Source organism: Polistes dominula, unplaced genomic scaffold (assembly GCF_049000335.1).
Source record: "Polistes dominula isolate Pdom_NZ unplaced genomic scaffold, Pdom_raw_medaka contig_21, whole genome shotgun sequence".
NCBI lineage: Eukaryota > Metazoa > Arthropoda > Insecta > Hymenoptera > Vespidae > Polistes > Polistes dominula.
The window spans coordinates 3,665,276-3,692,267 of NW_028301061.1; the positions used below are offsets into that span (position 1 = coordinate 3,665,276).

The 26,992-nt window shown below is 25.6% G+C and overlaps 1 protein-coding gene across 4 annotated transcripts in view; it reads right to left on the reverse strand.

The window, feature by feature from the left end:
* The window catches only part of vari (MAGUK p55 subfamily member vari), a 36,134-nt gene extending 9,371 nt beyond the window's left edge, over nucleotides 1-26,763 (reverse strand). Inside the window, exons 1-3 of one of the 4 annotated variants that reach the window (XM_015319023.2) lie at nucleotides 25,936-26,763; nucleotides 15,886-16,001; nucleotides 195-494 (exon numbers count right to left, since the gene is read on the reverse strand). In XM_015319023.2, the coding sequence (XP_015174509.1) occupies nucleotides 195-494; nucleotides 15,886-16,001; nucleotides 25,936-26,077 (558 nt within the window). In that variant the 5' untranslated portion in view covers nucleotides 26,078-26,763. Of the gene's footprint in view, nucleotides 1-194; nucleotides 495-5,416; nucleotides 5,612-5,929; nucleotides 6,544-15,885; nucleotides 16,002-25,935 lie in introns of those variants that run through there. The other 3 variants (XM_015319025.2, XM_015319026.2, XM_089175939.1) reach the window with 3 other exon arrangements.
* Between the last annotated feature and the right edge of the window lie 229 nt (nucleotides 26,764-26,992).

Consider the following 26,992-nt stretch of genomic DNA (forward strand, 5'->3'; position numbering starts at 1 on the left):
TATACTCTTTTTCCTCTGCACCTAACAAATGTTAAAATAAAATATTAGGGTGAACGAAAAGTTCATATAAATTGTATTGTAAACTTCATATTGGTTTGTTCTTATAAAATTTAAATTTGCAAATATTAAAAAAAGAAAAACTCAAAAGTTCACCTAAATAATCATCATGAAATATAATTTGAAAAATTATTTACCAATGGTTCGTCGGGTTGTCTTGTGAGTCCAACGACTCTAATAACTTCCGTTCTCTCGTCGGAAGGCATGACTAAAGGTTGAATCGTTTCTGAGATCGGTGATGCTTCTCTACGTTCAACAACAGCGTCGTGAGTTTCTAAGAGTGCCTTTAAGTGGGAGTTTCTCAACAGTACGACCAATTCACGAGCGTATTCGTTTCTGTAGAATTGAAGATCGTGGCAAACCTCGTCAACGATGTCACAAACAGACGAGCATACCGGTTCCACAGGGACCGGTGCTTCCTCGAGACGTTCCTGGACCTGAAAGTTAGTCAGAAGTCACACCGAGATCCATTGAAAACAGGTTTTCTCAACCTTCCTACCTTTTACTACAGTTTTTAGTTAAGGAGACAAAAGAGAATCTTGGTTTCAACGAAGAACTCTCGATATCGATCATGTTCTAAGTATACAACCCTTTGACTTATAAAACAAATAATAAATATGTATATATAAAGGAAATAATATCTATATATATATATATGTAAATATATAAAAAAATCAAGAAATATATATATACATATAAATATATAAATAAACGTTTTATTTTTTTTTTACATTTTATTTAGTTGATATTAATGTATTTTACTTTAGAATTTTACTTTGAATAACTTTTTATAAAAAAGGAATAAAAGGAATACAAAATATATAAATAAATAATTTATCTTTCATTTTTTGATATAGATTATGCTTAAATTGACATTTGAACTAAATAATATTTCTAAATTATTTGTATCCTAATAATATATATTTATTTATATTAATATAAAGAAAGAAAGATATACAAAATATATAATAAGATATATAAAAATATAAAGAAACAGAAGAAACATATTACTTATATATATATATATATATATATATATATATATTATATAATAAACTATTATTAATCTATCAAAATTTATTTTTAAATATTGATATCGATTATGTTTTAGAGCTTGAACTGTTCAAATTAAAAAATTTTTAATATTCTAACTCACCTAATAAAAATTATATCATTTCTATAAAAATTAATTCAGTAATAATTATGCACATTGATTATGCTTAAATTATAAAACATTTTCTATTACACATCTAACTATTCTATTAACATCTTCTATAAAGTAATTTTTATGGTTAATTTAATTTTCATTAATCTATCATAAATTTTTGCAATAATTTTTATTTAAAATATTTTGGTTATGATTCGATGATATAGCAAGTAATTTTAAGTTGTACAGAATTGATTTTGATTCATCTAATCTTCCAATACTAGAAAAAGAATCCGTGAGCAGTTCGTCTAGTCACTCTTACCAGTTGTGAAAGTTAGAACGGGTTTCTGTATTAAAGTCATTATATTTATGGTATGGTGAGATATCGTGGTTATAGTTTGCTATTGTATTTCCATGAGAATAGAAGAAGTCTAGTTAATGATCATAGCACACCTGTATCAACGAAATTTTTCTTTAATGATGTTATGTTGTAGATAAAATGGCCTTTAGATTAAACTCATCTTTAGTTTAACTTTAAAATTGTTGATAATATAAATATTATTTCTAACTTAACATTGCTGATTATGAAACATAAATTTTTCGATTTATGATGATAACTTTTTATAAAATGAAAAAAGTAATGAGTAAATTAATAAAAGAAGAAACGTTAATGATTATAATTGTGTAATGTATAAAAAGAATAAATAAATGTGAATGAATAAACAAAAGAAATATAAATGATTGTAATTTTGTAATACATAAAAAGAATAAAATAAATAAATGACAAACAAAAGAAACATTAATAATTGTAATTTTGTAATGGATAAAGAAAGGGATTAATGACTTTAAAATTGTTGAGAATAAGAACGTGTCAAATAAAAACAAGGAAGATGATGTCAATGAAGATTAATTACATTAGAACCATTAGACCGTTAGGAGTCAACGCTTATGGTCGGACCCTTTATTCGTGTGTAGAGTTGATACGAAATCACAATATATAATTACGAAGTAATTACGAAAGTAGGTCATTCTCATTGCTTCAAAGCCACTTTCAAGAAGTAGTTCATCGAGAGAACAATGCTTTATCGATAATTAAAACTTCTTAACGAATGAATTAATCTCTTACACGGGTTTTGATTTAAATTTTAAATATCATACAACTATTTGAAATTAATCAGATTTGATAAATAGATCGTATTTAATTAAAAATTTATTGAATATACATATATTCATTAAAAATTGATTTCTGACTCGTATAAACAAACAATAATTTTGGCAATTATTTAGGGGATTTTAATATAAAGAGAGAAAATTCGTAAATAATTCGTCGATTAATAAATTTATCATTTCGATGAATATCTTTATTTAAAGATATAATAAACGTACATATAATTTGCATATTTAATCTGTAAAAAGTTTCCAAAAGAAAATTTAGCAGCATAAGCATTGTTATAATATTTATACAAAATTTTATTACTATTTTTAATTTATTGACGATTAATATTTTTTTTAATATAAAAGGTATCACTGTTCTTTTTTGTTCTATCGCAAATTTTATCAGGAAATTTTAGAAATAAAAATAAGTAAACAAATTTTATATTAGAACATGGGAACTTCATTGATTAATTAAAAAATACCTAATGGTAATGAACTGGTATTTTATCGACATAGAATAAAAAACACATTGTCAAAATCTGTTTGAATATGCAAAAATAACATAATCAAATTTCACTTTTAATATGAAATATTAATTATAGAAATTATTTTTATAGATTTACATTCAAAATGAATTATTAGGAAATTTTCCATTATTATTTCGTCAACATTTATGAATTCAATTAGATGATTGGTCAATAAATTATAAGATACTAATACGACAATAATTAAATGACCATTATCCTATGACCATTAAGAGGACAAATTTTTCTTAGTTTTTTAAGACTACAATGAATGAATGCATATAAATATGAAATATTAAAAATGCAATATAAATAATGAAAAAATGAGTGGTAAGAATTCGTGACGCATTTCCTGCAATTAAGGAAAATGAGGAAGAAATTAGTAATGCAATAAATTATATCTTCAATAGATGCTAAGTCTTGCATTTATAATGATGGAAAACAGTTTTAAAATGGCATTATAATTTAAATTGACCATTTATTCCTATGTGGTATCGAACAAAAATGCAGTCCTTTGTTATTAAATATTTTTGTTATTTATTTATTAACTAGTTATTATATGTGTTTATTTGAATTTAAAAGTATTAAATATATAGATAAAAGTAATAACATTGTAATATGTTTTTTTTATCGTTAATAATAAATTATGCTGATCAAATTTTACGTAAAATAACTGGGACGTTTTGTATATATAAAGATTACAATACGATTGTATTTAAATATTATTGATTATTTAATTATTTTATATTGTAATTGGTTTTACCATGATTCGACCAACATATTATTAATTATTAAACATTTCCTATTTAAATATATATTAAAAATATATTAATCTACACGAACTTTACACGCAACCCAATATAATAAAAATTATACCATTACTATTCATATAAAATTTTATTCTAATTTTTATTGTATTAAATTGATCAAAAAAATTTTTGCCGATTGTAAGAAAAATGTTCTATATGTATATTAAAAATATTAATAATCAGCACAAGCTTTCCGGGTAACCTAACTAGAAATCATAATAACATTGTATCATATGTAAATATTATATTAATAAAAAAACAACACAAAAAAGGAAAAAGGAAAATATGGCAAATTTGCATTATAAAATTTGTCGAATGTGTAAATTTGATATTCTGTCGTTTACAAACAATTACTTGTTTAACCTACAAACCTAACCCAATATAGGAACAATTTAAAAACGTACGTCAGCTATATCTTGCACAACACAACAGATTTTGCGAAGTATAAACGTATACTCGGAGATGCATGATGACGATGACTCACCATTGCATTGAATCACGTTTATTAGCAATACACACGTATACGTGTATATACCTATGCTTGCATATTACGAATGTATTCAATCGGATAAACGTTGCTGTCATTTTTAATAATTACGCAGTTTTTTTGTGTATTATTTTTTTAAATTATATATAATTTATACTATATATATATTAAATTAAATAAATTTATTATTATATATATATATATATATATATATATATATATAATGTAAAATATAATTTAATTTAATTTAAATTAATTTAAAATTTATAAATATTCCACTAACACAGAGTTTCATTATATTTGAATAATTTATCGTTTGATTTTTAATTTTAGAAAAGATAAACCACGTCAAAAGATATTTCGAAATCGGTAAATAGATATTAGTGATCGTTTATTAGATGTGTTTCGACTAACAGAAGTTTCGACGTTTGAGTTTCGACATAAATCAAATTGCGGTAGACGAAATTCATCGTCACGATTTATTCGTGGTTGCAAAATAAACGTTAATGTCGTTTCAACGCTTTTGTAGAGTGATCGAGGTAAACCAAAAGCACCGAATATGTGTAGGAACGACATACGAGACATGTGCGAAACATATGTTTCCTAGATTCGCTAATTTTAACAACATCGATTTTATCATACGATTTTTGATTAATTCCAGATTCTTCGTATAACCATTTTCATGAATAACTATTATCGTTAAGATTACTTATCTTGTCAAATTCATGATGAATTATTTATTCAATTTATCAACAACATTTTAATATAAATAATAAAATTATTAATAACGTTATGATTATTATATTTATTAAAATAAATTATTTTTAATATAAGAACGTTTAAAATTTAAATATATTAATTTATTTTTGTATTAAATCAATCGAATATACTGTTCTAATATTTTATTGTAAATAATCATAAAAAATAAATTTTTCTATTTTTTTCTTTTTGAAACTTTTAACATTCCAATGTTTTAAATTTATTTATTATATTTTTAACATATTCAATATATTTTCAGATTTGAAATGAAATATGTATCTTAATTTTGTATTAAAAAAAAAAAAAATAAGAAAATAAAATTAATGGTAAAATAATTGGTTAGAATTTCTAATGTTTCTATAATTCGTATAAATTCGTTTTGAAATTTGTGATAACTAAATAAATGATCGTTCAAACAAACTTGAAATGTCTTCCTTTATCCTTGCGTTTATTCTCGTACATAACACCTTTCACTAACCTTTTTCTTTGATCATTCTCGAATCATTTGAAAATCCTCCTACGCGACATTCAAACGTTGAACCTAACACGTTTTAATATTTTTGACTAAACATTGTTCACGATATAACGCGTATACATAATATCACGTGTTTCATTGATTCATAAACTTTCCACTCTAGCGCGGTTGTTCATTTCATCATAATCCACTCGACGCCACTTTAATGTAACTTTTAATTCACCAGCAATTATTATTGCTACATACGTAGCCACGAAAATGATTTCACCAATAAAAAATAAAAAACAAAGGAACACAAAATAACAAACGTAAATAAATAATAACGTAAATTATCGTCTATTAAATTATTGAATAATTAAACAAAGTAAAATTATTTTAACGAACAATGTTTACAATATTCCTTTTGTTTATTTCACGTAATATGAGATTTCTAAATGATAAATAAATGAAATAAGAAAAATCTTTTTGAAACAGAACACAAATCAATGTAAACTAACAGATGACCTGAGTTCTCACCTGAGAGAAATAATTTTTAACGTTGTATAGTCGATATCCTGTTGAAGAATGTATCCTTCGAAAGAAAGATATTTTAAGTGTTGAGTTGAACCTGGACGAAGTTGTTGGTTGAAACGAAGTCAGTGGCCTCGATGAATAGAAACGCGTACAACATTGATATTGATCGTGGTCGTTTTTGTAGAGGGCGAGAAAAACACGTCACGATAACGAATATTATATATATACATATATATAAATATATATATAATATATATGCAAATGTAAATGTAAATGTAAATGTTAGGGCAGTGGGGTGGGGGTGGGGTTGGGAAATTTTACTAGAACTTTAGTTTCTTATGTTGTTTCATATTGAAATTTTGTGTTATATGAAAAGGAATGAACAGAAAGAAGAAAAAGAAAAAAATGAAAAGGACAAAAGGTAAAATGTGTATAGAACTAAATGAAAGAAACAAAAAAGATAAAGGTGTCCGTAAACTAAGAGGAGGTATACGCTTAGGTAGCGGCGTCTGAAAACTGCCGCGCCTACTACTGACGTTTTTTCCCCTCCGCGTAGGCAGCCCGTTCAGTATGTTCGACTTTCTGAAACAGGTGGGGGCCCTTCTTCTTCTCCTGCTTTGCCACGACTCCTCTCTCTGGCATGCGACGCACCGCTACGTTCTACGTTCAAGTACGACATGGATAAAACAGGGACGTATCAATTATATATATACTCCCATAACCGCGAGAATTGTCAAGTTTCCTTTATATGGATAATAAAAAATTGACACATTTATTTTACTATTGGGTTAATCAACAAAGTTTGTAACGATTTTATAAAGAAAATTTGAAGATAGAACTTTAATATTTATTAATTAGCACTTTTTAGGCTAACACAATGTTATAAGAGTTGTAAAGATTTTTTTAATATATTTCAAAATATTTGAATAACTATTTGTTTGTTTTTATTTTTATAATTTCAACTCTAATGTATTGCAGTATTTAAACATAGAAATACGACACGGATAATAGGAACGTATCAATTATATATATATATATTTCCATACCGTGAGAATTGTCAAGTTTTTTTTATATAGATAATAAAGGTTTGACATTTATTTTTTTATTGGGTTAATCAATAAAACTTGTAACAATTTTATAAAGAAAATTTGGATATAGTATCTTTATACTTATTAATTAGCACAAACTTTTTAGGCTATCTAAAGCAATGTCATTAGAGTTCTAAGGGTTTTTTAAGTAAAAACTTAAAAATTTTAGAATATTGGTTTGCTTTTTATTTTTATTAATGCAATTCTGATATATTGGTACGTTCTATGTTTAAATATAACAAGCATGTATCAATTATAATCCCATGTCCTGAAAATTATCAAGAATCTTACTCACATTTTTCTATTGGGTTAATTAATAAAATTTATAATAATTGTATAAAGAAAATTTGAAAACAGAACTTTAATATTTATTAATTAGCACGAACTTTTTAGACTGCCCATAACACGATGTTATAAGAGTTCTAAAGATTATATATAATTAGTATATATAATATAGTATATATAAAGATAATACATAATTAGTAATTTAAGAATATTGGAATGTCTGATTGTTTTTATTATTTTTTAATGCAATCCTAATGCATTGTAATATTAAAACGTAGGAATACTACACGAATAATAGGGACTTATCAATCATTAAACAATACCATAAGAATTATAAAGTTTTTTTGTTATTAAAATTACTGGAATGTCTTATTATTTGTATTAACGTAACCTTGGCATACTCACGTTCAAATACTCTACGGATAAAATAGGATCGTATCAATTATTCTATGGAGTTGTTCAAAAGGTTTGTCTCGATAAGGATAATACTTATGTATTTATAAATTAGCACAAATTTTCTAGACAACTTAAAAAAATCCCACGAGAATTATGAAGTTTTTATTGTTAGTTGTACCTAAACGTCTTTTCGTTTTGTATTATAAAAATTCTGATAGAAATTATGAAAAAAAAGAAAGTATTTAATAAATAATAAATATAATAAATAATTAATAAAATATTATTAATAAAATAAACTAACGATTTATTTCATTTACATATAGTCATTATGTATTACAAACAAAAAAATTAAAAAAAAAAAATTAATAATAAATTAATTTGAACTCATACAAAAAGTTGATAAACATATATTTCTATGAAAACAATTTTGCAATTAATTCCTCGAATAAAGACAAATATTTGTAAAAATTTAATAAAATCGATATAAAATAGAGAGAACAACTTGATTCAATTTAATTGTAAAAAAAAAAAATGTATCTGTAAAATTGTCTTTCTTTCTAATGACATTGATCGATGGGTACCTTAGGGAAATAGTTACGTTCCTGTCACTAATACATTCGAGGAAGGAAGTTACATACTTGCACGCTCTCCCCATCATTCTACATCGGTGATTGCGAAAGCCGGCACTTCGCTTGAAATTACATCGTCTTTTACACACATTTTATACTATTATATACATGTGTATGTAAAAGAACACAACTGATTAAGAAAAAGAGAAAGAAAGAAGAATGAGAGAGAATGAGAGAGAATGAGAGAGAATGACAGAAAGAGAGAGAAAGTGAATATGCATACGCATTTGTCTCTCTTTCTCTCATTTACAAGAAGTACGCATGTGTGTTCACTTTGAATTTGCGCGCGTGAGTGTGCGCGCATGCGTGTAAGTTAACGCCTACGCCACGCGCAAATAGGCGCCTAAGACGATCAGGTCAATCAACAAAGTTGACGAGGTCAGATCTCATTACTCGGATATTACCGAAGATGACTAACGCGATTTTTTAATCTTAACCTTTGGTGACATTTTTTAATGTATTTTATGTATTTAAAAATAAAGATGTTATATTTGAATCTTCTTTGCACTCAAAGAGCTCCGTTATGAATGAAGACGTATAATAATATGTCTTATATATTATTAAGACGTATAATATAATGAAGACAATAAATAACAAAAAGAAAAAGAAAAATTGAAGCAAATTCAATTTGATCTACAACGTATCAACTATGACTTTTCTCTTTATTGCTCATATATCATTTATAATACTTATGATATGTGAATATGATACTTCTATTGAAATTGCTCTTGAAGTTGCTGGTAATATGAATGAAGAAAAAACAACTTTGAGTGCAAAAGGTTAATTGATGGTATCAGTACGTTTATTTTTTTGTATTGTTTTTTTGTTTTTAGTACAGGTAGATTCTTATTACGTGGGGTTTTGTGTGTGTGTGTTTAAATAAAACAAATGAAATACATTGACCTTTCATGTAGAAGAATAAAAGTTACTTGGTTCATTTTTGGTAAAATAAATTTTTATTTATATTGTTTTTAATTACGTGAGTTTCTTTCGTGTTAAATAAAACAAATGAATTATTGTACATTGAACAATTAATAATTCATGTAAATCAAGATACTAATTTATTTTCTCGGTACAAATATTTAAAAATTTTTCAAAGTTGAAGAATAAAAAGATATTTGTCTTTTTACGCTGAAAATTATTGTGTAAATAAAGTCTGTTGGTAAGAAAGAAAAAAATACTAAAAAAAACCCGATTCAAATTATAAAAATATTTATGTCACTTAGATATTTCATAAAAAGATTATATTAGAAATTTAGAAAAAGAAAAAACACGATATATCAGATATTACAATCTAACAATAGACAATTAATATTTATTTTTTTATTTATAGTACATATTATATTTAAGTGTTTAAATGTTAATAATATATTGCTTTAAACATTTGACAGAAAACTAATGTATTAAATAAATTATATAATCGTATACATATCAACATAAACAAAGTTATCATTTATTAAATTAATAGTTTTAATTAATTACTGGTTTAACATATGAGTCAAACTTTGAAAACATTCGTGAATAATTAGACTAACTTTCTATGGGCTGATTTTTCCATGATTTCAAAAGAATTGATAAATATTACAATCTTTAAATACCAATCAACATTGAATTAACCATTTTCAAAGATATTAAATTGATTCCCATATTTCAAGTTGAAGTTGGTAATCAATATAAAGAATATTTTATTAGTTAACAAAATAAATATTATGAAATATTAAAATGTACCATATATTGTTGAAGAAAATTAGATTGAAAGATAATCATTTATTTATTTATACTTGAATTCAAAGTTACGCGGATTCATAGAAGAGTGTTAATTATTTTCAAATAAGAAATAAGAATAAACATAAATTAGTGTAAATCAAAATTTCGAGAATTTTTAATTAATATTTCGCTTGCATATAAAGTAATTTTATTGATTTCAACAAAATTTCATTATCTGAGACAACACAAGAAATGCACAAATTTTTTATTCATTCTAATATTTGTCAAAATTTGAAAAAAAAAGAATAACCCTTGAAATTTATCTTCTAATTGTATGCTTAACCGCATATTATGCGTCGAGGGACAGTTAATAAAAAGAGATGGAGTATGGGTTTTATTTCCCGTTTGCTTCTAGTTGAATATCGTGCTGGAATTTTGTTTACTTCATTACAACGATGGACAATGATTGGTGTTTGATAATTGCACACGAAACTTTCTCTTTCATCGTTTGATCATAACGTGACTCTCTCATTACACGAGTACTCTACTATAGTGATTAAAATTGACTGTAATCAGCATACTTTCATTCTGACATCACGAATAATCGATTTTCTCTTTCCTGTTGTTATTTCATGATTTAATATACAGTTAATATTTATGGACAAAAAATATTCTACAATCAAATATGTGATTATGTGTATATGTGTTAATTGAGTGATATTATCTGAATAATTATGTGAATTTTCACATAATTCCTTGGAATCGTTTTTTTGTTATTAAAGTTTTAAGATGTAGATCTTCTTTGTTGATACCGAATAAAATTTGATTTTTTTTATTTTTTATTTTTTATTTTTGTCTATCATAATAATATTATAATTAGTGTATAATAATGATTAATTTTAGTTCGAATTAATAGAGTTTATTTAGTAATATTGAATATTTATTAATTAATTAATTATTAATTTGACTTTAGAAGTATATATATATATTTATGAATTTTCATATTAATTATTTAATCAATACGTCAATCTTGTGTACAGTCAAGAACAAAAGTTCAGCTACAACTAATGTAAAAATATAATTCGAAATAATTTGTTTTCTTAAAATAATAGTAATGTTTATTTAATGATTTATATTTAGTGGTTACAATTTATTTTATAAAAGATTTCCCTTTACAAATATTGAATAGTAAAATCAGAATGAATTTTATAACAGCAGAGTAAACAAACAACAACTTGTTAACAAGATTGATCACAAAACAAAATAGAAACAAAAAGAAAAATAAACTTCTCACTTTTGACAGTGCTCCCGTTATGTTTTCTTTTCCCGGTTATTAACCAATTATTCGGTCAATAATTGAAGATGAAGCTATTCAAACGAATATTTCGATAGGTTTTCGTTAAATGAGTGTTTAATATCCAGCTGAGCTAGGTGAACGCCTTTTCTTTGTTAAAAGTTAACATCCATACAAAATTGGAAACAGAGTGGAAACCGTTTCGATGACTTTTTGACACCGGACACGTACCCCAGGATGTTTCCTTTAATTTTTCTTTCTTTTTCTTTTCTTTTTTTTACCTGCTTCCCTTTTTTACCCCTCCATGAATATCGTAACAGAAGGTACGCACGAGGGTTTGTGGAATGTGGTGAGTTCACCACGAGACGACTACGACGACAGGTGACTCTAACAAACGTAAGAGAGCTCGTTGTAGTTGAGAAAAAAATACCTCTCAAGAGAAAACTTTCCAATGAGTAAGATTCAACGCGCTTTGATGTGTATTCGTAACAGTGGTTCTCAATGGTAAGATCGTTAGCTAATTAACGCTTTTCCGTGACAAATCGTTTTAGTTTTTGTTCGAATTTTCATTCGAACCTTTTTGACGTTTTGACGAATTAAGTAAATATGTCAAAAATATGTCAGAAAATATGTCAACAGGTGGTACACACGGCTTGAATGAAAAGTTTAACGTATGATATAAGTGGCACGGAAAGTGTTAAATATTTTCGAGACTAATTAGCAAATTTAAAATTAAATATTTTTCATACTAATTAGTAAATTTAAAATTAAATATTTTTAAGACTAATTAGCAAATTTAAAATTAAATTATTTAAAATTTATTATTTTCAAGACTAATTAGACAAATCATTGACATAATTGTTGCATGAACGATATTTTCTTTTTTTTTTAAATTAAAAAAATTAAAATTAATAAAATAAAAATTTTAAAAATTATTAATTTTCAAAGCACCCATTCTATATACAAGGAATTTTAGTTCTATTTTTTACTATAATATGTAAATGTATTCTTTTATTAAATATGAAATAAAAAGAACAATTTATGTTTAAATCTCGTCTTTGAAAATTATAATAGTTAATTAAACATTGGTTGAAGTAATAAGTCAAATAATATATATATATAATTATAATGGGTGTAAAGTAAAACAAACAAAAAAATACTTTTATTATAAATTATTTATTTTATATAAAAAATTCTTAATATTATTAAAATAACAAAAATGTATTCCAAAAAGATGAAATAGAGTAAAATTAAAAACAGATTTATCTCACACAAAACTTTTTTTATTTAAAATATTTAATTCGATTATTTTTAGAACTTAGTTTACTATTTTATACCAGAGGGGTGGGTGTTGATATTTTTAAAGTATGGTGATTGGGGGTGAGGAAATAAAAGTTGAGAGACACTGATCTATCGTATCTTATTTGAAAGTTAACGTTACACCACCTGCATGAGACGTAAAACGAGAAAAGCTCGTACGTTTTACGTTCACTATTTATAATACGAATTGTAGGCATGCATTTAAAAATAGCAAAGGGTTCCCTGAGTGTTTCTGAAGTTAATACAATATATATATATATATATATATATATATATATATATATATATATATATATATATATATTCGTATCACGGACAGTGAAGAATACACACATATAAGTTAAGGTGATGATACGAAATAGAAATGGTGGGTGTTTCGTTGTAATAGGTTATTTTGTTTCTTTTTCTTTCCGTTCCTTTCTTCCTTTCTTTCTTTCTTTCTTTCTTTCTTCCTTTCGTTTATTTCTTATTATTTTAACCGATAAGTGTTTCCATCAAACTGGTATACTCGGATAGAATGCACGGAAAAGTAATTTACGAAAAATGTTTTTTAAACGAAACGAGGAATAAAAGAATTTTTTATCATGAAATTCAATTTATGATACATCTAAAATTCGATTGGTTATTTATTTATTTTTTTTTATCGATACATTTTTAAAAGATTCATTTTTGTGTTTAACGATTATTTTTTAATGTAAATGGTATTGGTAAATGGTCGTTGTTTTTTTTTTTTTTAATTGAACAATAATTTAAACAAAAATTTGATTTTAAATATGATTTGAACAAATAATAATTAAATAAAAATAATAATAATTCATTTTAATATTTGAGTTACATTTTAATTGATTATAATTTCTATAATTTTGAAAGTGTGTAAATCAAATAATGTTTATGAGCATGGATGATATTCAGTATACATTTTTTTTTCTTTTTTATATTGAATTACTTAGAAAATTTTTTCCCAAGAACATTCGGGATATTTTAAAGTTATTTTATCACGTATTTTTATTTTATTTGTTTTCTTTTTTTCCGCAAAGCCTCCTTTAAAGTGTGTCAAGATCGAAATGACGTAAAAATCTGTTCTTATGTAACAATGGCACAGTATAAAATACACACACACACATAAAGTAACACTAAATGCTCCAAAAATTTCTGCCACGTGCCTTTCGTGACGTAGATTCTTACCGGTTTACAGTAAAATTGGAATGAATAGGAAGGAAAAATAATGTTTACATTGAATTAAACTCGTTAAGAGTTTCTTTCACATTTTGCCGCAAAATTTTTTTATTTCTTCTTTCTTTTTTTTTTATTTTCATTCATGGTTTCGAGTGCCATAATTTAATTTGGTATCATCTAACTTTGTGTAGTATATTTTTCCCAAAATTTAAAATTTATTTTATTTATTATTTTTTAAAATTATTTCCTAATAGTAAATATAATTATTAAAATAATTAAATAATTATTAGTATTTATTTAGTTCAATAAATGACTAAATTTAAATCGTTCAAGTTGATTTTAAATTTGGAGTAAATTGAAATTGTACTTATAATTATATATAACTATTCCAAGAATTTGACAATTTAATTTTACAATTTATAATATAATATTTATAAATAATTTTAATATATCAAATAAAAATCATAAAATCAATTTCTTAAATTTTGTTTTAATTCATTGTAATAAATATTTGCAGAATTATTTGAATTACTTTGTCTGCGTATGAATCTAAAATTGTAAACATTTCTTGTTGAGAATAAAACACGAATGCATTCGAGACATACGTTCTGATGGTATTGCAACGATTTAAAAAAAAGAAAAAGAAAACAAAATTGTTGGACCCTCTTCCCAGACTTTCTATCGAACTCATTTTTGAAAACGAACACGTGCCAAGTTAACTCGACTCCGGAATATTGATTGGATGTGAGTGTGACAAAGTAATTTGATTTGAGAAAGGAAAATACGTTTTACTCAATAATCCTAAATTTTTTTGTTTAATCGAATAAAGAAATATTGAAATATAATATAATATTATATTTTAATTGACAAAAGGATTTTCTATTAATTATGACTACAACAAAATATTATTTTAAATATCGAGAGAGATAATTAAATCATTTCTGTATAGTCCAATTATGTATTTTTTTTTTTAAATTAATCAAATCATAGAAAATCATAATGAAATTAATAAAAATTTCATTAAATGAAACAGAAGGGAAATAACATTTGGTAATATGGAATTCTCCAAACAATAAATTTGATGTTTTTATTACTAATTTATTTATTTTGATTTTTCATTTCTGAAACATCGAATATTAATGTGCCATTCTATCGATCTTGTGATGATAGCCTCAGGATACGAATTTATTATTGAGATCCCATCTCTATTATTATTAAAATATCACTTATGCAAAATAACAATTCTGCATACATCAAATATGAAAACCTTAGGTATTAAGTTTGTCTGCATAAAATATACTAAAAGTAAAAAAAAATAATATGAATGATAGTACGCTTAAATAAATAAATAAATAAATAAATAAATAAATATAATATCTCCATATTGTAAATCTTGATATTTCAAATAACACGGTATTGTATAATTTTGATTAGCAAAAAAAGAAATGTCAATTTAAATATCGAGATAAAAGTTTAAAGCCAATATTGATAAAATTGTAAGTTCCATCATTTTCACTCAAACTACCCTTACTTTAAAACTTTAAATGGTACTGGCTACTTTCTGATATATCATTTTAAAGATCATAAAAATCCACGTGTAACAGATTGAATAATATTTTATTCGATTAATGAGTTCATGATATGTGACTAAAAATGATCAGATAAATCAACGAATTATTTATTTTATTTTATTTTTTTATAAAAAAGACGATACATTTTAAAATACGATGAAACAAATAAAATACAACTCTGACTCATCTAATATTACGTCATACATCATTTCAAAAGTAATACAAATCTGTGTACGATTACAGTTATTATATAAAAATTAAAATTCTATTAAATTATTTACAAGATATAGCAAAAAAAATGATATGACAAATAAGAAAATTATTTATTTAATTAATATACATAAAATCTGGAATTATTGATGATATTTAGTTGTTAAATGAAGCAAGTTAAATTATATGAATGAAAAGATTTGTACCGAAAAAAAAGAACAAATAAGAAAATAGAAAAAGATAAAAGAAAAAAATGAAATAATCAGAGATGAAGAAGACTCACCTTAACGAGAGAATTTACAACAGGGCTGTCGAGTAGACCCTTAAGAAATAGCAGATCCGTGTCGTTGGCCACTTTTCCAAGTTCCTCGAGATTTTCACGTACGTGCATGAACGCGGCTGGAACAGTAACAACCGCGCACTTTTCCATAACTTGTTTCTAGGTAATGTGTATGTATATATATGTGTGTGAGACAATAATGGTAACAACAGCAGAAACAGCAGCAGAAGTAGCAACAGCACCAGCAATAGCGACAGAACACAGCTACAGCAGCTACAAACGAGGGTGGCAGCAGCGGTTGTAGCAGAACAGCTACGAGAGAGGGTGGAAAATGGGGGATCGTAACGATAATATCTCTCTCTCTCTCTCTCTTTCTCTTTTCCTTTCTACCCCTCTTCCTCGGGCGTGGCCATCTTCCGGACCATGGATCAATATTAGAATAGCTACAGGTGGCTGAGGTACCACGCGTTTTATTTCTCGAATTCTAAAGGTTGATACATATATATTTATTTTCGTTTTGTTTTTTGGTTGGTTTTTGTTTCCTTTCGTTAACATCGATCAAACATTTTTTGTTCTTTTTTATAGAATAAAATGGGATATGGGGTAACTATATTATATCTAATATGGAACAAACCTTGTTACAAAACACCAATATTTCGGCAAGTAAACAACTATACGAGATATTTGATATTTTGCAAATAAAACAGTTTTATTAATCCCCATTGCATTCTGAGTTATATTTTCATTTTCTTCCCAGCAGTTTCTAATGCTTTTACAAATGTGTTTTATTTGTAATTTATTATAAATAAAAAATATGGCAATTTAAATATGTAATGTAAGAAACAAATTTAATTAAATATCTGTTTTATTTAGACTATTGTTATATTTTGTAATTTTTAAGTGTATGATATATTTTGAGAGTGATTTCGAGTCACACTCGACGTAAGAGTACAAAGGGTTAATGTGATATTGGATTAATATTTTTATTATTGGATATATATTTTTCTTCTTTTTTCTATTTTATGTTTCCTCCGATCAACTATTTTTTGTTCATTCATATATAATAAAATAGGATATGGGATAATTATGGAACAATCCTTATTACGAAACATTGTAATATTTTGTCAAGTAAACAACTGTACGTGATATTTTATCTTTTACAAATAAAGCAGTTTTATTAACGAGATATTGGATGAATATTTTTTCAAGTGGAATATGAAAAAAAGAAATTTTTAAAAAATATAAAAAAGAAATGATTGGTTTTAAATAAAAAAAAAAAAAATTAAAAAAAAATACGGGTTGCGTTAAGGAATAAAGTGGAAATGAGTTTGGTGGGTGCATCGGTGCATCCAATCGATAAATAAGTTTATAGGATGCAATAGGCAATATATAGGTAAAGATAACGATCAAATTTTATGAAACTACATGAAAATAAAGGGAACGTACAGATACGAGAAAGAGAGAGAGAGAGAGAGGGAAAGAGAAAATTATATAAAAAATCAACAATCAATCGACAGTTGAAAGAAATTATGGAGAGTTGAGTTTTACCTATGTGAAATTTCAAAACGCAATTTTTAGCTGGCCATATACGCCTAGTTTATAGGCACAATGCATTTTTTCATGGGTTATTACAAGTGTGCAAAATTTGAAAAAAATCGGAGATGAGCACTTTTGACCATCCCCTGGTTAACGGTGTGTATAAGTATGTGTATATGTGTATGTTGAGATACTTTGAGAACGATAGTTATTGCGAGATGCATTTGTTTATGAAAAATGAGTGGGGATGTGATATATCTTGAATATGTTCGATATATCCTTAAATAATTGTTAATTAAAAAATTGTTAATTTATCGGAAGGAAATGTATATTGCATTTTAAAAGCACCGTTCTGAAGGTTACATTACATATTGTATAAATAAAATAATATATGTAATAAATAGACTTAACGATTATACTTTTTTTTTATTTTAATGTTCAGTTCTAATGTTTACCTAATTGTTTAAATTAAAATACATTTGTTTTTAAAATTAAGATTGTATTATTTGTAAATAATACGTAAAAATAAGAAAAGTATCATTTCAAATTATATTTATTACGAATATTATTTTTCTTATATGTATATAACCTTTGAAAAGTCATATAACCAATAATCAATAAAAGAATTTTAACTGACTTTCACATGGGACAAACGGTTAGTTTAACGTTGGATTTCGAAGAGAATGGTACGTCGAACTTATACTCCGTGGTTTTAAATTGCAATATGCATTTTTTTTTCGTATAATTATCAATCATTTAAGATATATCAAATATTTTTATACTTCTATTAATATTTGGAGTTGTTTAAATTAAAGTACATTTGTTTTAACTTTTTTTGCCAGTTATGATTTTTGATCTTCTATTTTCATCTAATGAAAATCTAAGATAGAAAGTAGTTTAATAAAAAGTAATAGTAAATACAAATAAGTAATAGTAAGTAATAGTAAAAATAAAGGATTATTAATCTTTAGATAAGTTATTTTCTCTGTTATTATTGTTATGCCAACGTGTACGATTTCAGGTACGAGAATTTTCTGTACATTCTTTTCGTATTTGTTTAATTCACTAGTTATTAACAAAGCTTTCAAATGAAACTTTTTCAAATATATTATTAAGTTATACTTATATATTTATTTCTAAATTATCTTCATTCTAGATGCACCATATAAATAGTTTTCAATCAAAAATCTAATAATCATAATGTGGTACTATTTTGAGAAAAATTCACTGTATATATGTTAATTGATTATTTTTTTATATGATAATACGAGTTTTACTTCTATCACGCGTGAAAGTTACGCACATTTTTTTTTCTATTTTTACTTAAAAATGAGCAGTAACACGTCCCAGTTCCCAGAAACATCTCGTATATTATGTCTGAGAAGAAAATTTCTTCGTATTTTCACAATTAATGAAATTTAAGATCGAATAACTCTGGTTACATTAATCAAATCTGACAATACTTCCGTACGTTTGAGATATAACACACATTACAAAATAATTAAGAAAAAAGTTACGAATTTGTTTATACGATTAAAATTTATGGTGTCTTGAAAATAAGTGAAAATGAAGAAGAAATTGAATATATAATATTTTTGAAATTGTATTATAAAAAGAGGAAGAATAAGACTAAAATTGATAAAAATATTTGTGATGTTTAATGAACATATAATAATTTTATCAACAAATGTATGACACAATTCTGATTCAAATATTTTCGATCAGAAAAAATTGATGTCAAAGATGCATTTGGTTTCAGTTGGCCAATCATTGAAAAAATTGATGAAATAATAGAAAAATTTGATAAGAAAATGAACTAAAAATACCGATTGTAAAACAATCTTACACTATTTGGAAGAAATTGGGAATAAAATATATTTGATAAAAATATCTTTCAGTTATGCATAAAAATACGAAGAAACTTTCCTCCCTCCTCATTCCAATATTATCTAAATATCTATATTCGAATCTCATCTTTTCTATCTTTTAATATTAATTATTTAAATCAAGGTTTGGAAAAGAGATTGGGTATAAAATATATTTAATAAGAATAATATGTTTCAATTATTCATAAAAATACGAAAAAGCTTTCCCCAATTTCCAATATTACCTAAATATCTATTAGAATATATATATCATTTTTTCTATCTTTTAATATAAATCATTTGGATCAAGGTTTGAAGGTCTACCAAGTGCCGTGTTATACTAATGATAGAATTCTGACATAAGTGGTTTTCTATTAGCATCGCGTGCTACTGTCATACGATCGAGTATGTGTGCATTAGTATGACGTAGGATGCATTGTGTTTTCGATTATTGGTATGTGTGCATATTAGAAACAATTAAAACGAGGCCACAAACGAGATGTTCATTAGTATAATTTACTTTGAAATGAGATAACATAAATTTCTTCTTTGTTTATTATTATGAAAAATGATATGATGGAAACCTTAGGAGGTGTTTTATATTATACTTAACTCTTTTTCGTTGATATATTACGAATTCTAGTGTTACTATGGTTTCATACATCCCGAAAGGTGTTTCGTGAGGAATAACGAGATAAAATTTCTCGTTGTTTCGTTATCGTGTTTCGTATTTTTTCACGCTACCTATTTGGATATTAAAGTTCACCCACAACGAACGGTTCCTGTTGCGTATAAGTTTCATATATATATATATATATATTTATATTACAAAATGAAAGAATCATTTTTGAGCTTATCTTTATTGTTTAAAACGGATTAGATACATTTATGATTATTGTTAACTTTTTGTTTTATCCATTTTTTTGCTAATTTTATTTTTTTCTTTTTTTTTGTATCTTCCTGTATCTATTTTATCTTTTGATATTTCAAACCATTTTTCTTTTTAAGATTCCACGTAATTTTTTGTATCGTACGTTGTGAAATATTTTGTTAAATGATTTCTTGTTATAAGAATAAAATACAAATAAAAAATAATTATTCCAAGAAATATATATCAAAGTTATGAAAAAGTTTATTTGATAGTAGTCTAGAAGAATGGTGTGTATATTACATAATAAAATAATAAACTACCTAGGAACATTTGAAAACAATTCATTTCGTGCTGTTGTAATGAAAAAAACAGATGGTTATAACATACGTGTTTCTTCTTTTAGGTTCTATTCAATTATGTTTTATATATTATTACAATTGTTCTGAAAAAAAAAAGAACTATGAGATATATACAGTTTATGTAATATGAATGATAAAATTGCACCGATGCTTGTTAAATGCACCGATGAACTTGTGATTAGAGCAGTAAAGTCGATTATTCCAATGAATTTGAAAATAAATTTATTTCGATAATCTGATTTTTCGGATAATTATTTCGAATTAATGAAGTTTCGAGTTATATATCAAAAATCGAATGAAAGTTAATTAATTTTTTAATCTGAATGGTTTATAAGTAAACGAATATGTATTTAATAATAAGGAAAATACAATATTTAATTATTTAAAATGAAATATTTTTTGTTTTTGTAGAATTTGTATTTTTTGTTTTTAACATTTAAAATTAAATGTGTTTTTAGTTATTAGTATTCCCTTCAAGATGAACATTTGTGCAACATGTATTTTTATCATATCTTAGGTAATAACAAATATTATTGTGAGATCAATGTTTGTTGATTTAATTCATATTATATCACTCCAAAAATAAAATGTTTTTGATATCAATTGGAAAGTATATAAAAATTCTATAATTATATTTTGTGTAAAAAAATTATGACAAGCAAATGTTAATTATTTTCAATCAATAATGTTTGTTACTATATATACATTATTTATTTATTTATTCGGATAAACGGATTTTGTGTAGACAAATTTTGAAAATATGCATTACAAGCAACTATCAATTATTTTCAATTAACAGTGGAAGTAAATACGAATAATCTTGTAAATGATTCTAAAATACTTATTTAATATTTGGATTTTCGATGTATCGAATAATCGACATTCGGATAATCGATACTTTACTGTACTTATTACTTAAAAGTATTATGCACATGTTTGTAGTGCACAATCATATCGCATGTTCGTGTTTCATAATGTTATACCGACCTGGTTCTCGTAGCGATAATAACGTTAGATACAGATATACATACATGTAAGTATGTGTGTGTGTGTGTATACTATAGCATGAGATAATATCTACAAGAAACATGCTCCTTTCTCATTTTTCACATTTACAAATAGACAAAGGCAATGACCGTAAGAAATAATCAATATGATTTTATCTCTTTGATCGAAGTATCAAAGAAATATTATATTAATCGAGATGTTAAACAAATTAAATAAAATAGTAATGATATGAGTCTTGTTTTTTATAATATTTTTTAGTCAACTATAAAATTTTCAAAAGAGATTATTCCGTTCTAAAAACGTTTCGCGTGCCAAGTAGAAGTTATGGGAAATACCAAAAAAAAAAACAAAAAGATGAAATATTTGAAAGTATCACGATCGTGTAATTTTCGTTTGATGATGATACCTGAATATAATTTTGTTATTTATATAAATAATATATAAATAATAAATAATAATATATATTTTTATAATACGAATATATGTAAGTAATAAATAACAAAAAATAAATGTAATTTATTATTATATTTATTATTTGTTACATTTTATATTGAAAATTATTTCATATTAATTATATAAATATTTATTTTGTCTAATAACGACGTTACGTTTAAAATATATCGTAATAATTATACTTTAAATCATTTAAATGTTAAATTATTTAAACAAAATAATTAATATTACCATTTTCAACTTGATATATTTTCGCGCCATTGACCGCATCCATGCTGGCCAGTAATCGACGATCTTCAATTTTTTCTTTCCTCCCGAAGAAAACCATTTTAGAGATGTTCAATTTGCCGTTTAGCATAAAATTCTTCTATTTTCAATTTTCTATGTGATAACACATGAGAAAAATAATTTATTCCGTAAAAAATCGTTAAAAATTTCACTTGACTCAAAGTTTAAATTTATCGATCATGTTGTTCGATAATTACTATGACGAAGTATTACACTTAAAAATAACGATTTTCACATGTTCCTAAACACTGAAATTATTCGATTAATAAAAGATCACTTTTGAATGAAATCAATTATTTTCTTCCATGATCAATCTCTGTTATCCTAAGTCCTTTGAAACGATGATCACTTTCATTTTCTTCAGAATAAAAACATCAAGTAAGAACGGTAGATCTTACAACGAGAGGAATATTCAGGTGTGTGAAAAGGGGGCAAGGGGGGAAAGTTGAAAATAAAGCAACGTTTTGTTCTACAACTGCTTTTATCGTTACCTCCTTGCGGTGAATGGAAGAACTGTCTTATACTTGGATTGGGCCTCAGGCCTCAAGACTGAAAGCGACACCTAACGGAATTATGTGTACTTTGAAAATATTCGCGCGCAAATGTTAGACACTACAAGGTGCATCTGCTATCAAGAATTAACGGGTATCTTAGTATCGATCGATTTGCTATTAACGAAATATTTTTATATACATTTTTTTATATCGATAATTACAATATTTTATAGTTTATGGTTTGATATCGTTTTAAACGAAATTTTTAATCGAATTTTTTAAATTACATTAAACTTTCAAAGACTTTTTAGAATGATAGGTCAGATAAAAAGTTTCTGAAAAAAAATAAAACCATAAGCGCTATCAAATTCAAACTACTTATTGAATTGGTGTTAGGTTAACAATTACATCACTGTAATTATTTATACGTACGAAAAGAAAGAGTACAAATTAAAAGTGAAAATAATAATTTAAAAAAATACTTCGACAATTTCACTGCACTAGTCAAGTCTTTTCAAGATTAATTTAGGATTGTTTTGTAAGGGTTGTAATCGATCGTTACAATTATTTAAACATAATACAAAGAAAATAAACAATTGTAATCGCCGAAAATACACTTTTAAAATGCACTATACTTTTAAAGTTTTTACACGAATGACGTAGAATTAAGAAAATATTTAAAGAATAAATATATATAGGTAATGAAATAAAAATTATTTTCGTAGAATAAGAAAAGAAGTGAGAAACCATAAGCGCCACACCGATTTCAAACTGCCGACAGAGATTTCGAGACTGTGAGAAGAAGGAAGGGTCGATGGATTCGGAAACATAGCACAGCTGCTCTTTGAATATCTTTGGTGGGGAGAAATAAATTGAGAAAGAAAGAATGTAGACAAGAGGAGAGGGAGGTGGAGGGGGGAGGGGAGAAGGTGGAAGAGAAACATCAAGGAAACACAGTGATAGAAATGATACACGAAAAGCCAGACGTCTCGTATACGTTTCAAGATCTGTGGAGAATTTGTGCCTTTAGAAAAATGAAATTTACCTTCACTTGAATCGTTTCATAAATTACTTACTTTCGTTCAAGGTCATCGTAACTTTTATTCACGTTTCAATACGAAATATTCGGTTGTTTCCCCCCCCCCCTTTCCCGTAAAAACAATGAATTTTCTATTCGAATTAGAATATTTTATTAAATATATATATTTTTTGTTTTTTGTAAAATTCAGTTGAAATTTTTGGTATTAATACATACGATACTAAATCAATAATGTTTATTAATTTTATTTCCCTGGAATATTTTCTTATGACTTTTATGCGTACGTTTGAACGTGCCCATGTTTCGTTCATTTGAAATTTACTTTAAAGCATAGTTTTTTTTTTGTAAATTCTTTTTGTTAAATGATACAAAAGTTGTATTGTTAAATGTTTTAAGGTTTTTAAAACGAAGGTTATGTTTATTTTGCATCGAGAGCTCAGACAATGGAGTTAATTTATTACAGATTCCTTTTATAAATTCACTTTTCAGTGGTGGGTAAACCACATTGAATGATGTTTCATAAATGCCAAAGTTAAATTGGATCCTTAAATTTGACTGTACAAAAAATTATAAAAAATATACATTTAACTGTATGACATTTATATCATAAAATTATGATAAACTGAATGTCTCTAAAATAAATGCAAAAAAAAAAAAAAATGTAAATTTCACGGTTTATGATAAAACAAAAAATTATAATTCATGATTTGTGTTAAAGAAAAATAAAGAAAATAAAATACTATAGAGAATTAATTTTTCAATGGGGTTATACGATCGTACGATCAAGGTCACGATAAAAATGTTTCTTTAGAAAGGGTGTCTTACTCATCAATTGATTTTTCACCTTTGCGAGAACACGTGCGTTGGATATCGATCGTTCAACATTATAGTGACGGTTTTTTTTTTTATCAAAGACCTTGACTATTTACACTAGAGTGTTACATATAAAATATTCAATTATTCTGGATACAAAAATTCGATCATTTTTATAATTAAATTGTTCAAAAACAATTTTGTGAAAATATATTAAAGGTACTAAGAAAATTCTTTCCTACTTTTCATTCTTTAATTTTTGTTAATTTTGGTTCGTAATTTAAATCCTTAATTGAATTATTAAAAACGAAAATAATTGCGTTAGTGTCTCATTGATAAAATATTACTTTTTATTCAAAGTTTAATGATAAAAATGGACAGACTTTTTGGTATTCTAAATAATAAGAAAAAAATAAAATAAATTTAATTATTTGTCAGGGACCTTGACGACCTATGTACTTGAGTGTTATAAAGTATAAAACCCTTTTTTTGTATACAAAAGTTTCTTCATCCTCAAAGTCATTTTTTTAACCTTCTTAAGAACATTTTTGGATACCAAAAAATCTTATCGCATTTTAGAATCTTCGGTTATCAAAATTCTATTGGATTCCTAATTTTAATTATAAATTTATTAGAATATTAGATCAATTATAAATAAAAATAGTTGTAATTTTTTGTGCCATAATTTAAGTTTATTTGATTGACCAAGAATATTATACTGATTGATATTTTTGATGTACGTTCATTTAATGTGTTTAAAAATCGATCTTAAGATTTTCCAAACACCATGATAAAATTTAAATAATAATTTACAGTTGAAAATAATAATCTTTCTGGTGCCCTTTGTAATAAGAAAAAAAAAAAAAAAGAAAGAAAGAGCAAAAAATGAAAACAAAAAATTCTGATCAATCGATAAAAAAATCCACTTATAAAAGTACAAAGAAATAAACAAAAGGGGGGGGGGGAAGTATTAAGGATAAGACGAGTAAAAAATATAAAGAAAATAAAAGAATTAAAAATTACTCACCTGAAGTGAATTTGAATTACATCTAATGTTTTTAAAAATCGATCCAAAAATTTGCCCACACACACACAAACGACCTAATACATTTTAAATAATTATTTTCATTTGAAAATAATAATCATCTTGGTACCCTTTGTAATAAAAAAAAAAAAAAAAGAAAGAGAGAGAAAAAATAAGAACAAAAAATTCTGATCAATCGATAAAAAAATCCACTTATAAAAGTACAAAGAAATACAACAGGGTGGGGGAAAAAAGGGGGGATAACAATAAATATAAAGAAAATAGGAAAGAAAAATTACTCACCCGAAGTGGATTTAAATTGTCCAAGATTATCTTTCTTTTGTACGATTGAGGATATAGCGGAACATCCGCAGATATCCTCGATGACATCCCTTTTTGACGTCATTTCTCGCTCGATAAGCTCGTCGAGTGAGTTGATTGGCATCACCGTTTTATCTCGATATTATTCGACCGATCATAATCCATTAAAATCCTTAAAAATATTTTTGTTTCTATCGAAAACCACACACTCGTAAACATTCTCATACCGTTAATCCAGCCAGTTTTCTTTCCTTTTCTATGATTATTCAAAATGATATTTGAAAATTGCTGTGTATTTAAAGAAAAAAAAATTTTTTTTATAAAATTCACATGAAAAAAATGATTTTTCTATTGACGATAATGACAAGACAATCTCGATCGAACGTTAATGACAAAAATTTCAACGTCAACGACAACGACAACGACGACGAGGACGACGAGGATGTTAAACGCGAATGAGTGGGTATATAACGAATACTAAGCGTGTCAGAAAATGGCGGAAGTCCAAGATCTATTCATAGATCACTCCGTTACGTGTTACGTATCAAATAGTATTTTTGATGATTTTTCGTAGATTTGTGTAAAAAACAAAAAAAACAAGAAAATAAAATGAAAAACAAACATCAATAATATTTCGTATAATCGATAAAGTAAAATAGAAGAAACAAAGAAAAAAAAAAAGAAAAAAGAATATACCGAAAAAGTTAGAACGATACAAAAAAAATAAAAGGGGGATGTTGAATTTTAAATAAGTGGTAAAAATGATGAATATGAAAAAAAAGTAAAATATAGCGTTGGAAAAAATGAGAATGGATCGAATAAAGCAATCCGCGCGTACTCGTTGACTCTCTGTCAGCGGTTGTACACTACGTTCTGCTACCAAAGGGGGTGGCTTTTTCACCCTCTCTCTTTTTCCTTTATCTCTCTCTCTCTCTCTCTCTCTCTCTCTCTCTCACTCACTCTTCTTGTTTCACGCAAGCGAGTGGTTCCTCTACTCGTTGCAACGTGAATACCTGCTTATATCTGTTCATGGTCGATC